Source organism: Bombyx mandarina, chromosome 25 (assembly GCF_030267445.1).
Source record: "Bombyx mandarina strain Sakado chromosome 25, ASM3026744v2".
Taxonomy (NCBI): domain Eukaryota; kingdom Metazoa; phylum Arthropoda; class Insecta; order Lepidoptera; family Bombycidae; genus Bombyx; species Bombyx mandarina.
The window spans coordinates 4,254,787-4,269,181 of NC_143231.1; the positions used below are offsets into that span (position 1 = coordinate 4,254,787).

General features: G+C 38.7%; 1 protein-coding gene across 4 annotated transcripts in view; it reads right to left on the reverse strand.

Moving 5' to 3' along the window:
- LOC114243933 (uncharacterized) overlaps positions 1-14,395 on the reverse strand; it is a 463,932-nt gene that overhangs the window by 218,394 nt on the left and 231,143 nt on the right. For 3 of the 4 annotated variants that reach the window (XM_028175586.2, XM_089738715.1, XM_028175587.2), the window contains one exon: positions 8,435-8,789. The exons of the other annotated variant lie outside the window; for it this stretch is intronic. In XM_028175586.2, the coding sequence (XP_028031387.2) occupies positions 8,435-8,789 (355 nt within the window). Of the gene's footprint in view, positions 1-8,434; positions 8,790-14,395 lie in introns of those variants that run through there. 4 annotated transcript variants of the gene reach the window in all.

Genomic DNA, 14,395 nt, shown 5'->3' on the forward strand with positions numbered 1-14,395 from the left:
CGCGACGTAAAGTCTCGCATCGCCGAAGTCCGAGATGCCAGATGGTCTGATTTCTTAGAAGGACTCGCGCCCTCCCAAAGGTCTTACTACCGCTTAGCTCGTACTCTCAAATCGGATACGGTAGTAACTATGCCCCCCCTTGTAGGCCCCTCAGGCCGACTCGCGGCGTTCGATGATGACGAAAAAGCAGAGCTGCTGGCCGATACATTGCAAACCCAGTGCACGCCCAGCACTCAATCCGTGGACCCTGTTCATGTAGAATTAGTAGACAGTGGGGTAGAACGCAGAGCCTCCTTGCCACCATCGGATGCGTTACCACCCGTCACCCCAATAGAAGTTAAAGACTTGATCAAAGACCTACGTCCTCGCAAGGCTCCCGGTTCCGACGGTATATCTAACCGCGTTATTAAACTTCTACCCGTCCAAATCATCGTGATGTTGGCATCTATTTTCAATGCCGCTATGGCGAACTGTATCTTTCCCGCGGTGTGGAAAGAAGCGGACGTTATCGGCATACATAAACCCGGTAAACCAAAAAATCATCCGACGAGCTACCGCCCGATTAGCCTCCTCATGTCTCTAGGCAAACTGTATGAGCGTCTGCTCTACAAACGCCTCAGAGACTTCGTCTCATCCAAGGGCATTCTCATCGATGAACAATTCGGATTCCGTACAAATCACTCATGCGTTCAACAGGTGCACCGCCTCACGGAGCACATTCTTGTGGGGCTTAATCGACCAAAACCGTTATACACGGGAGCTCTCTTCTTCGACGTCGCAAAAGCGTTCGACAAAGTCTGGCACAATGGTTTGATTTTCAAACTATTCAACATGGGCGTGCCGGATAGTCTCGTGCTCATCATACGGGACTTCTTGTCGAACCGCTCTTTTCGATATCGAGTCGAGGGAACCCGCTCCTCCCCACGACCTCTCACAGCTGGAGTCCCGCAAGGCTCTGTCCTCTCACCCCTCCTATTTAGCTTATTCGTCAACGATATTCCCCGGTCGCCGCCGACCCATTTAGCTTTATTCGCCGACGACACGACTGTTTACTATTCTAGTAGAAATAAGTCCCTAATCGCGAAGAAGCTTCAGAGCGCAGCCCTAGCCCTAGGACAGTGGTTCCGAAAATGGCGCATAGACATCAACCCAGCGAAAAGTACTGCGGTGCTATTTCAGAGGGGAAGCTCCACACGGATTTCCTCCCGGATTAGGAGGAGGAATCTCACACCCCCGATTACTCTCTTTAGACAACCCATACCCTGGGCCAGGAAGGTCAAGTACCTGGGCGTTACCCTGGATGCATCGATGACATTCCGCCCGCATATAAAATCAGTCCGTGACCGTGCCGCGTTTATTCTCGGTAGACTCTACCCCATGATCTGTAAGCGGAGTAAAATGTCCCTTCGGAACAAGGTGACACTTTACAAAACTTGCATAAGGCCCGTCATGACTTACGCGAGTGTGGTGTTCGCTCACGCGGCCCGCACACACATAGACACCCTCCAATCCCTACAATCCCGCTTTTGCAGGTTAGCTGTCGGGGCTCCGTGGTTCGTGAGGAACGTTGACCTACACGACGACCTGGGCCTCGAATCAATTCGGAAATACATGAAGTCAGCGTCGGAACGATACTTCGATAAGGCTATGCGTCATGATAATCGCCTTATCGTTGCCGCCGCTGACTACTCCCCGAATCCTGATCATGCAGGAGCCAGTCACCGTCGACGTCCTAGACACGTCCTTACGGATCCATCAGATCCAATAACCTTTGCATTAGATGCCTTCAGCTCTAATACTAGGGGCAGGCTTAGGGACCCCGGTAACCGTACTCGTCGAACTCGACAAAGAGGTCGACGTGCAACCTAACCCATGCATCAGCCCGCTGAGTTTCTCGCCGGATCTTCTCAGCGGGTCGCGATTCCGATCCGGTAGTAGATTCATTCGTGAAACAATTGCTCTTGAGTTGTTAGGTCTCCTTCGGAGGCGCTCGGGCAGTTGTTAGCAAATCCCAGCCGTCTTGGCTGAGCCTTTGCTCGCCCACCTGTCCTGGTGAAACTGGAAAGGCCTTCGGGCCACCAGTAAACTTTCAATCATAAAAAAAAAATCACTCTATCTATTAAAAAAACCGCATCAAAATCCGTTGCGTAGTTTTAAAGATTTAAGCATACATAGGGATATAGGGACAGAGAAAGCGACTTGGTTTTATACTATGTAGTGATTATAATACAATAATAAATGCCTCATAATTTTGTAATGTCAAAAACCACATATAAATGATTTTGTTTGTTAATAAAAGCTTAGGCTTTTCAATGGGACATTCATTCACGTTCGTTCATCTACAAAATAATACACGGAAAACCGATTTCCCTTTCAGATTGCTTTCTATTGACGATTCCAATCCCGCTGAAATACGGCATGGCAATAAACTAAAACGTTTACACCGTGGTGCACCGGCAGCTGATACCGTTGGGCTTGCACCCGGGGTTGCAACGGCGGCAGTAAATATTTGATTTTGGTCTCTATCCGTTCATTTTACAGCCCGATGTTTTTCTATAGACACGCTATTCGATTGAAGTGTGTACCTGATATCGGCGAAAGGTTTGGTTAGATTCGCGTTTAATGCTAGTGGTTACTGCTAATGGTTATCACTGGCAATGTAACATGCTCCCAACAGTACCTTGTACAGGCTTTTAAATTTTAGCTTACCATTTTCTATTCTATTTTCAGTTTCAAGTTGCATTTTTTTTATTGCTTAGATGGATGGACGAGCTCACAGCCCAAGGTGGTTATTGGAGCCCATAGACATCTACAACGTAGATGCGTCACCCACCTTGAGATATAAGTTCTAAGATCTCAGTATAGTTACAACGGCTGCCCCACCCTTCAAACCGAAACGCATTATTGCTTCACGGTAGAAATAGGCAGGGTGGTGGTACCTACTCGCGCGGACTCACAAGAAGTCCTAACACCAGTAAATTTCCTCGAGCAATGAAGATGGTTGAATTAATAGAGTCGCAAACGGCCTGTCCTATGATTAGCGGTTACCGTTGCTTGTGAATACCAGTGATATAAGATGCACAGCCAAAGTATCTGATCAGGATTATTTTAAAATTTTGCTTGAAAATGGAGACGTAGTGTTTGAGGAAAAACCCCCTCCTTACTGTTGCGTTGGGCCGAAGTGGTATTATTTGTTCGTGTGTATACAGAGGCGTTCGTGTGTATAATATTGTAGGCTCAATCGGCGTATTGGGGTTGCATTTATTCTCCAAACCGAAACCCGTTATTTCTACGCTGGGGACAAATTGTTAATTTTTAACAATGGGGTTTCTAAGACTTATTCCTAGGGCACAAGAAAAAAACAAGGTAGACTAGAGGAAGTTTATTAATACCATAGTAGTATCTGCTCTGTGATATCTAAGAACCTTTGACATTGGGTGGGCATTAACATCACCTTCAATTAGTTACGTTAATCAACAACATAGTTACTTCTTCTGCCATTGATGTTGACCATGAGCGAAAGTATCACTGACTTTCAGATAGGCCATTACGTTTACATTACGAAGATAAAAAGTCTTTGAAATTTTGGACCAGTAGATACTGTACCATATTCTCTGTTCTCCGATTCATCTCAAAGTTTAGTTTTACGCGGAAACTTCACACGCAAACATGTTCCGTAACGGTTGACGGCTTGTGTTCAATTGATACTAATGGCCGTAATTGACGTGTTAACTTCAGCAGTTTACCAAGCTATAAAATTCAGTAACGCAATGTACACAGTTTCGGTACTACGTTTTATTAATAAACTTACAGTATTATGGAAATTTGTATGGATTATAAAATTTCTTTATAGTTGCGTTGGGTTCGAGATAAAATATTATATCACACGTGTTTTTTTTCCTGCATTATGGAAATCGTTTGAGAACATGTATTAGGTGTATGTATTAGCTAGGTGATTATTTTGATTACGAAGTTTTTCTATGACTATACTTGAGACCTTAGAACTTATATCTCAAGGTAGGTGGCGCATTTACGTCGTAGATATCTATGTGCCCAGTAATCACTTAACACCAGGTGGGATGTGAGGTCGTCCACCCATCTAAGCAACAAAAAAAAATTATAATAATAATAATTTCAAACTATTACAAAGTCGAATCTTTTAGGATCTGACTTCTTTATTCGGCTATGCGAATTTGTGTAATAAGTAACTTTATCATCTTGTTACATGTTTTTTTTTCAACCGGCTATGAATGAATGTTTGTAGAGATCGTTCTTAGCGTTTTTTATAGCATTAGTTTTGTTTTTCTTGGTGTTTGGTAGGCAGCGCCACGGCTGTGGCTCTGGCATTGCTGACATGTACGTGTGACGGTAACCACTCACCATCAGCTAGACGATATACATGTCTACTTGCAAAGGCAAACAAAAAAATCACTACATAATATCTAAACAAAGTCGCTTTCTCTGTCCCTATGTATGCTTACATCTTTAAAACTACGCAACGGATTTTGATGCTTTTTTTTAATAGATAGAGTGATTGAAGAGGAAGGTTTATATGTATAATAACATCCATTAAATAGTGGAGAAATCAATAATAAATTACAGCTTCCGAAGCGAAGCGAGGGCGGGTCGCTAGTATATAATAAAGCATACTATACACATACATATATATTGCGTTTGTAAGGTTTGTAGTAAAATAATTAAAAGTTTATCATGTTAAAATTAAGACAATTTTTGGAATGCCAAATAGCAATACTGTTCTTGGGAGCAATGGCAGTAGTGGGAACGTGACATAATAAAAAATGGCGGTGTATTCCGTAGCGAGCAGATATCTAAAGATTGTACAAGTGGAGTTAATAATAATAATAATAAATATTTACTAACAATCACGCCACGTTAACTGGTCCCGTGATAAGTTCGTAAAGAACTTGTGTTACAGGTACCAGATAACGGAAATAAATGTAAGATTTTTATTACACACATACATATACTTAGTCAGGTCATAAATTCTGTCACATGTTTAATGTAAAATAATTGAAACAAGTTTATTCATTATGTAACCATTCAAATACCAAAATGAACTTAACAAGACATAGATTCTTATGACACTAAAGTTTATTTAAAATGACCTCCGTGATTTTGAATACAGGCCTTCAATCTGCGCGGCCAGTCGTCTATCGCAGCACGAACGAGGTCCATGTCAATATCGGCGGCTGCCTTAATCAAGGATGTCTTGAGTGACTCCAAATTGGGATGAGGCTTTGAGCACGCCTTTTCCTCCAAGTGTTGCCATATCTTGTAATCTAACGGATTCAAATCTGGACTGGAGGAGGGCCAGTCTTCGTGCCGGATGAAGTCGATTTCACGCGCCGCCAGCCAGTCTTGTGTGCTCTTCGCTCTATGAGCTTGCGCCGAATCTTGTTGGAATACCCAGTGCCTGTTATTGAACATGGTATGAGAAACAGGTTCTACAAGGTTCGTCAGGACTGTATTTTGATACACAACTGCATTCGTTTTTACACCTTTCTCACAAAAATGTACCTCTGTTAAGCCCCAATAAGAAACTCCCAACCATACCATGAGCTAGGATGAAAAATGACCTCGTTGGACACGCGGAATACGGTTGCTCGCTTCTTCACTACTGTGTGCGTACACCTTATCATTTTGTTTATTGTAGCTCTCTTCTACGGTAAAAATTTTTTCATCCGAAAAAAGAATTTCCCGATATTTTTTTCCCGCGTACCGCTTCAACAAAGCGCGGCATCTCTTCAGTCTCAGGTCCATTAGACGAGCATTCAAACGATGTCCTGTTCTTTTTCGATATGCCCGAAGCCCTAAGTCTTCATTTAACATCCTTTTCACAGTAGTTCTGCTTAACCCCATCTGAAGGGCCAACAGTTTCTGCTTACGTTTGGGATTTCTTTGAATTCGCGCCTTCACAGCTTTTATCACTGCTGGAGTCCTAACAGACCGAGGGCGACCACTTCTTGACCTGTCATCTACACTAGATTCTTCATTGTATCGTTTGATGGTACGATAAACGAATCTTTTGGTTATATTCAAAATTTTCAGTATGTTAAAAATTTGAATTGGCGCGTAACCGCAACGATGCAATGCAATAACTGCAACACGGTCTTCTTTAAGCGTCCACTCCATATTTAAAAATGAATAAAATTCTAAAAGTATACATTTTTATTTTCATGAACAATTCGAAATACGAATTGAATAAACTTTTTTGTGGTCAGCATTCCAAAAGAAAAGTTTTTACTGTGTGACAATACTTATGACCTGACTAGTTATTTAATATACATCCATAACCCTGGAAAAGACATTTATATTTATCATATAAATATCTTCCCTTGGCGGGATTCGAACCCGTGACTCCCTTGTGTAGTGACCATGTCACTTACCACTACACCAGACGGCCGTCTGTTCATCATTCATCATTATCCTGCCCTTCTCCCAGTCACCTGGAGTCGGCGCAACATGTTTTCTCCTTCCATACTCTTCTATCATATACCATTTCTTCGCTCACTCCCCTCCTACCCATATCGTCTTTCACACAATCCGGTGTAGTGGACACCAGACGGCCGTTGAAAATAAAGTAATACATAATTAAGTGAACTATTATTGCAATCTGTGTATTTATTTCCTGGCTTTGGAAGCTAAGTCTACATGTTTAGCAAATGACTTAATACCGCTTGATTAATGAGGTATAGTTAACATAATTATGTAAATTTCATAATATAACATGTACATAGTTTGGTGTAAATTAACTAATGAAGTCGCGACGTTGCGCAAGACATTCCAGCGCTGAATATCACAAGCACTTTTGTATCTTAACAATCGTATCTTTTATGACATTACTATCTGACCCGGCAGACTTCGTAGTGCCTCTAGTCTAGCCTTCTAGTTTGGTTGATAATGTGTTTGATTGTAGTTAAGTGTATTTATTCTATTTCACTGATGTTAGAGCGTTCTTAGCAGCGGGGGCGATATCCATGCGTTACTGTTTATCTTTAAGTGACATGATCACTTTTACTGTCGAAATATAACTTCGATATGATATTAAAACGTGGTGTTGGTATTCATTGTTACAATAAGCATTTAACTGCAGATGGACTGCGAAATCTTCTGCATACTAATTAAGAGAACGCCATCAATTTTGTAGGAATAAGAACAGATTACTTCTTGGCGGAAATTGGCGGAATAGCGGTATAAGTTTGTGTTCATTCACAATACGGCGTACCACAATTAATAACCTAATCCGGTCACCGTCCGCGTGGAACCCGTCGCTTGCGACGAAGGGCTCGACGAGCGAAGTAATCCATAGACACAGCCCACTGAGTTTCTCGCCGGATCTTCTCAGTGGGTCGCGTTTCCGATCCGGTGGTAGATTTTGTGAAGCGCTGCTCTTTCTAGGGCCAGTGTTAGCAACACTTCCGGTTTGAGCCCCGCGAGCTGACCTAAATTTTAGATTTTCGGCATTGATCTTTTATTACACAACGTTATTCCACACCGGGGCGAAACTAATGACTTAGGTTATTGTTTTACAAAATACTAAAACAATCCAGACACGTATAAAGCTTCCTTGACGTACAAATATATTATGTAAGTTTCACGAACAAGTAAAATATAAGCGCCTGGCGTAGTTTCGTAGGGCGTACAAAAAATGGCAAGCATATTTCCTCGTTGCAAGCTCGGGTACAGTCGCCGACAAACTCGTTACGCTGAATAATTACTATAATGCGCCACATTATTAACCCCTTTCCACACGGAGCGAGAGCCGCAAAGCATTATTTCTTGTCATAATAAAAATCTACGGTCGCTTGTCAGGTAACCTGTATTGCCACTTAAAATGAGTGTGTAACCTCAAGATTTTTGCCATGAAATTTGCCGAGATTAACTTCATTCATTGCCGCTATCTTTCACTCCAGCATAGTGTTGTGCTGTTCGCTTTTGTGTATATGCAAATATGAGCATTTATCTTCGAAAAGAACCGAGAAGTTTCTCAATACTGGTATTTATCGTTATTTCATTTACATTTAATCAAGATTCGATCAGTATTTACAGTATTATCCTTATGCATATTTAATTAACTTCGACTCTAATGACGATATGACTTAATATATTTTGTGCAAAATAGTCTTCTTTTTTTATCAAGTCTTGTATTATTGTGTAACTGATTAATAGATTTTAGCTTCATCATTATGAATATCTTTAAACTAATGTCATTTTGTTTGACAGCTATGCTTTCTAATTCATTAGCCCTATTAAACAAACTTATTTTTTTTTAATTACACATCTATTACCTAATAATTTACAGCATTAGATTTATTGTTTTTTTTTATTGTAAGATATTAAAGAAAAAGCGTTGTTAAAATATTTAGTTTTAAGCGCCAAAGGGGCGAATTCTGCTTGCTTATCATAAGCTTACCTGCAGCCATTTAACTCTTGTGATGCTGTCCTCGGTCACGGTTAGAGCCCGCCTCTCGCCCAGCTTATACGATTCATCATAATACATGTATTCAGTGAAGGTTAATCCACTAGTCGTGTATTGTTGAGTGAAATATATCGAAATAGTTCCGTTCGCGATGTCGTGCTCGATAATCCAACGGCATTTTATCGGCACGGGAAACGGGTTGGGGAAATTGGGTGTCTGTATCACGCCCGTGGGTCCTCGGAGCCGGCCCCCGCAAATCTGTGGTCCCTGATGTTCCCTGGGCGAGTCTTGAGCGTAGATGTCAGCGGCGATGGCTATCAGCGTCACGAGGAGGCGCCGCATTGTCAACCTGCAAAAAATAAGGAGTTATAAATTTTTTTTGGTGAATCGTTGAGAAATAAACTGGTTGCATCCAGTTCTAAGTAATTATAAATTAGTAATGATGAGTATACAATTTGCGTCAGAATTGCCACTACTGTCTTATTGTTTGTACCGAAAATCTTTGTTTTTGTTTAAGTTTCAAAGACACAAAATCCATAATTTTAACATTTAACTTCAAGCGTCAATGGTAATATCAATTACATTGAATCGATGAGCCACGGTTACAAGTGAATACAGGCTTAGTGTAGCTTGATTATTAGAATGACATTTGAAATTTTAACTAACTTTTTTTTTATTGTGCCATTTAATTGTGATGCTCAAAAATGCATGTATTATTCTTTATAAAAAAATAAATACTTAAAATCGTTCGTTTAAAAAAGTAATAGTCCTACAATATCGGGTAGCCATTTTTTATCGTGCGTTAAATTGAATAGCGAGAGGGCTCAATGAAAACGTATCTATTTCATGAGTCCAAAGTTATTTGAACAGTTCGGAGGAAAAATGAAGTCATTTATTGGATGTCCCGGCCATTACTGGTGTCCACCGGGCGACTAATGCTAGCTCGTTTGTCATTGATAAACTGGATAAAAGTGCGTAAAGTGTTTTGTTTGTGAGCATACTGTTTTCGCTCTTGAATGAGGAGATTTTTTTATTGTTTTTTTGTTTTACGATTCGATTTGATAAAGCCGTTTCTAATGTAATATTTTAATGTGTCGGTTTCACGTTATCTGTACGGTTATTGGTACGAAAAATATTTACACGGCGCGTAATTTTAAGAGAGTTAAAGTGATGACTGGTGGTAGAATCTCTTGTGAGTCCGCACGGGTAGGTACCACCACCCTGCCTATTTCTGCCGTGAAGCAGTAATGCGTTTCGGCTTGAAGGGTGGGGCAGCCGTTGTAACTATACTCAGACCTTAGAACTTATATCTCAAGATAGGTGGCGCATTTAAGTTGTAGATGTCTATGGGCTTGAGTAACCACTTAACACCAGGTGGGCTACGAGCTCGTCCACCTATCTAAGAAATAAATAAAAAATTAATACAACTAACACATAGATCTCATTTCATAAGATGAGTGACGTTATTTGCGTTGTAAATTTTATATATACATATTTTTGAGTATAGTGTTTGTTTTTGCTTAGAGGGGTGAACGAACTATCAGCCCACCTGGCGTTAAGTAATCATCGGATGTACACGATTTGTGTCATTAGTTGTCTATGGGATAACAATATAAATTGACTTGAATGAACTCACTAGTTTGAAATTCTATGAGCACCGTTAATGACTTAATACCAAGTGAGCGGTGAACTCGTTCACCAGTCTATGCAATTAAAAGACACATTAAAAACTCCAAACTGCTAGTACTTTTGTACAATAAACTCAATCAACTTTAATGATTGTATTAGGTACTATACAAATTTAATGGAGACCGTTTGTTATTTATAATACAATACAAAGAGTCCATTTTTATTGTTCAGTCTTTGCACTATATAGCTCAACTCATGCGAATTTTCATTTCACATTATTAAACACTAGACGACGACCGGGCTTTGCTCGTTTTTTTTTTTTTGATAACGCCATCTTGTTGTGTCTTTAAAGCGGTTGCCCTCAATTAAGAAAAATAGTATTATTATTCGCCAATAGATGTCGGGAAGAGTTGATTATTGAAAACACGGATAAAACAACATTTTCTGAAAATAAATCGTAGCTAGATCGATTTATCGCCTCCGAAATCCCCTAAATACTAAATTTTATGAAAATTGTTGGAGCCGTTTCCGAGATTCAGATTATATATAATAATATATTATTAAACAAGAATTGCTCGTTTAAAGGTATAAGATTGAACAAGTCCTGCCATGTATTTACTGGTATTTACTTGTCCTGACTGTTTGATTGATAGTTTTGTGTTGTTTATCATTCACTAAGCAAGGATTTCGTGAAATTTCACCCCTAACGGCTTCGAGTAAGAGGTAATAGGTTGTATCAAGCTCCGTCATTTTCCAAACTATAAAGCACATCTTATCGTCCTTAATTACACAAATGTATAACTCAACGCTCAAACTAATTACTATCTCGATTTGTTAATCAAAGGCCTTCTATTACCATTGAGGTCATGTCAACTATCAGCGCCGGCTTGGGTGTAGAACTATAGCTAAATAAAATTATTGAATTACTAGCGACCCGCCCTCGCTCCGCTTCGGAAACATTAAAACACACATGAAACCAAAAAAATGAAATAAAAAAAAAATAAAAAAAAGTAGCCTATGTTGATCAGGGACAATGTCGGCTTCTAATGGAAAAAGATTTTTTCAAATCGGTCCAGTAGTTTCGGAGCCTATTCGAAACAAACAAACAAACAAATCTTTCCTCTTTATAATATTAGTATAGACATATTAATTGAACCACCCATATTAATATTAGAAATGAACTGACCTTTTTTTTATTTTTTATTGCTTAGATGGATGGACGAGCTCACAGCCCACCTGGTGTTAAGTGGTTACTGGAGCCCATAGACATCTACAACGTAAATGCGCCACCCACCTCGAGATATATGTTCTAAGGTCTCAGTATAGTTACAACGGCTACCCCACCCTTCGAACCGAAACGCATTACTGCTTCACGGCGGAAATAGGCGGGGTGGTGGTACCTACCCGTGCGGTCTCACAAGAGGTCCTACCACCAGTGATTACGTAAATTATAATTTTGCGGGTTTGGTTTTTATTACACGTTGTTATTCCTTCACCGTGGAAGTCAATCGTGAACATTTATTGAGTACGTATTTCATTAGAAAAATTGGTACCCGCCTGCGGGATTCGAACACGGCTGCATCGCTACATACGAGTGCACCGGACGTCTTATCCTTTAGGCCACGACGACTTCTGATCGTCAAGATATTTTGCATACACGACATCAGTTGTACAAAACTTTTTGTTAGGTATCTTCAATGTCTAAAAAGCCTTATCTCCGAGAGTTCAAATGTTGTTGAGCTTCTAAATGCAATCTTATCATTGTCTGGCTTTAAATTTTTTAGATTTTGTCCATTCTATTATATTAAATGCTTTAATATTTATATTATGTTATCGTTTCATTATTTCTTTGTGGTCCTCATAAAATTGGAATTCTTCATATTCGTTTTCAAGGCTCCGGTTACAATTACAAACGTTTTAATAATTTCCGAGATGAATTTTCGGGAGATATTTATTTTTGCGTTATGAAATTCAGGATACGCATTGTTATTTATTAATTAGAGCGCTCAATGTTTCGGTATTATACAATTTTTTTGTGTTAAAATGTTTTTATTGTTTTATGAAATCGAGGTGGAAGGAATTATTCTAAATACAAACAAGGTAGTTATAATATAGTATAGTGCTAGTTATTCGTGGTACAATAGCTTTGTAAAAAATCTTTGGAGTACTCTTCATACAGGTTTATATTTTGAATAGTGAAACGATTAGACATATTTATCACAATGTATAATTTTTGCATGCAAACTTTATTGGCTTTCCCGTCACACAAAAGCGACACTTATCGCGTCTTAAATATTAAAGCTTTAAACTTTTATTACTACATAAAATATTATTTTAATAACCCAAAAAAGTACATAATGTTATTATCCGCAATACGCTCTGTCAGATTACAGAAATAGAGGTATCAGCAACATGCTTCGTCAAAAGTACAATACTTACTTCCAGCTACAAGCGTCGTCAATGTATAATAGTATCTCAAGGTGATTGGCGGCATAAACGTTGTGATGTCCATGGACATGTGATCATGTTCTAACAAAAAATTTTTTTCAATGGATCTACGGGTAATCCGTTTTGATCATTTTGTAAGTTCAAAGACTTTTCGAAAGATATCTAAGTGAGACTAGACGTAAATCGGATTTAGATGATAAATACGCTTGTGTTATATTAGTTCGCCAATAAATTCTCTTCAATTACTAAACTTACGACAGCGGTGGCCTGATGAGAAAATTGAGTGCCTCATTTGGAGGTCGAATTTGTTATTTCAAGTATACGAGATCATAAAAATAGTCAATTTTATGTACCGTTAATAAATAAAATGTTTTAAGCTATTATTGCTCATTAGTTTTTTTTTTCAAATACTACAGCGCAGCCTATCTTAATTTGATAGTATTATGATAAAAACCTTCGGTAGGTATAGTAGGAAGAATAACTGTACCGTATCAAGTTTCATCACAATTGTATGATTGACATTTTTTCTTGTACTGTTGACAAAAAAACAATTTCGATTTTTATATATTACAAGAGGATGAATTGTGTTTTTTAGAAATTATATTTAAATACGAATTACATATTGATATTATTTGTTATTTTCTTTTAATAAAAAAAAAAGTTTATGTTTAAGTTGATTATCGATAAATTTGATTATTGAAAACACGAATAAAACTACATTTTCTGAAAATAAATCGTAACTAGATCGATTTATCGCCCCCGAAATCCCCTGTATACTAAATTTTATGAAAGTTATTGGAGCCGTTTCCGAGTTTCAGATTATATATAATATATGTTTATATACAAGAATTGCTCGTTTAAGGATATAAGATAAGATAAAAAAAAATCACCGTAAGATTAAACCTAATAGGAATTTTGACTGTCTTTGACGTGGAAGTCATAGATAGCGTACGATTTGTCCAAATTATGCATATTTAATGAATTTCAGGCTGGTCACGTCGAAGCGATTTCCTAGTATTCTATTATAAAAATGCACTGCATACAGTGAGCTCGCATCTCTAATATATCGCTGCGTCGCGTCGTTGGCGACTCCGCAGCGAGTATGGGAAATGAAATACTCTCTACCGCACCGTCTTGTTGGAGAGTTCGCTTCAAATCGAATAATTTTAGTGCTTTATTTGTTATTCGCATGTGACCTGCACCATAAAATATTCGGTTTTACTACATATTTCGGTGGAATTAAATTTTCTAAGAGAGTCGATGTGATTTGAGTATTGATAAGTTTTATCGCCGACATATTCTGACCGTCTCTATGTTGTGCTATGCAGGAAAAAATATGAACCAAGTTTGACAAAATTTCTATAAATTAAATAGTAGGCATGTAGAGCGTGTAATCTTTTTTGAAGTTTGAATGAAAAAGCTAGCCACAAATTATGATTGATACATAAATGTTCCAATTTAAAGGCTCAAACTAGAATTTTATTCTGTGATTTGGATATTAAAACCATGATATGAAAAATAAGTATCAACGAACGAAGAGGACAGAATTTTATTTATTTAGAATCTTAATAATTAAATTTTTTTATTGGCATCTTTTGAGCTCATACAGGTAGGTACCAAAAGCTTTAATAATAAAATAATAATATAATAAATTTACTAATAAAATTCGATAGAGCGTTTCGGCTTGAAGGGTGGGGCAGCCGTTGTAAAACTGGAACTTAGGACTCATATCTCAAGGTGGGTGTGATATTTACGTTGTGGATGTCTTTGCACTCCCGTAACGACCTACCACTAGGTGGGCCGTGAGGTCGTCCACCCATCTAAGTAATAAAATTGGGAAGTTATGATTTGTATTTCGCGTTTTCGCAGCCAGAAATT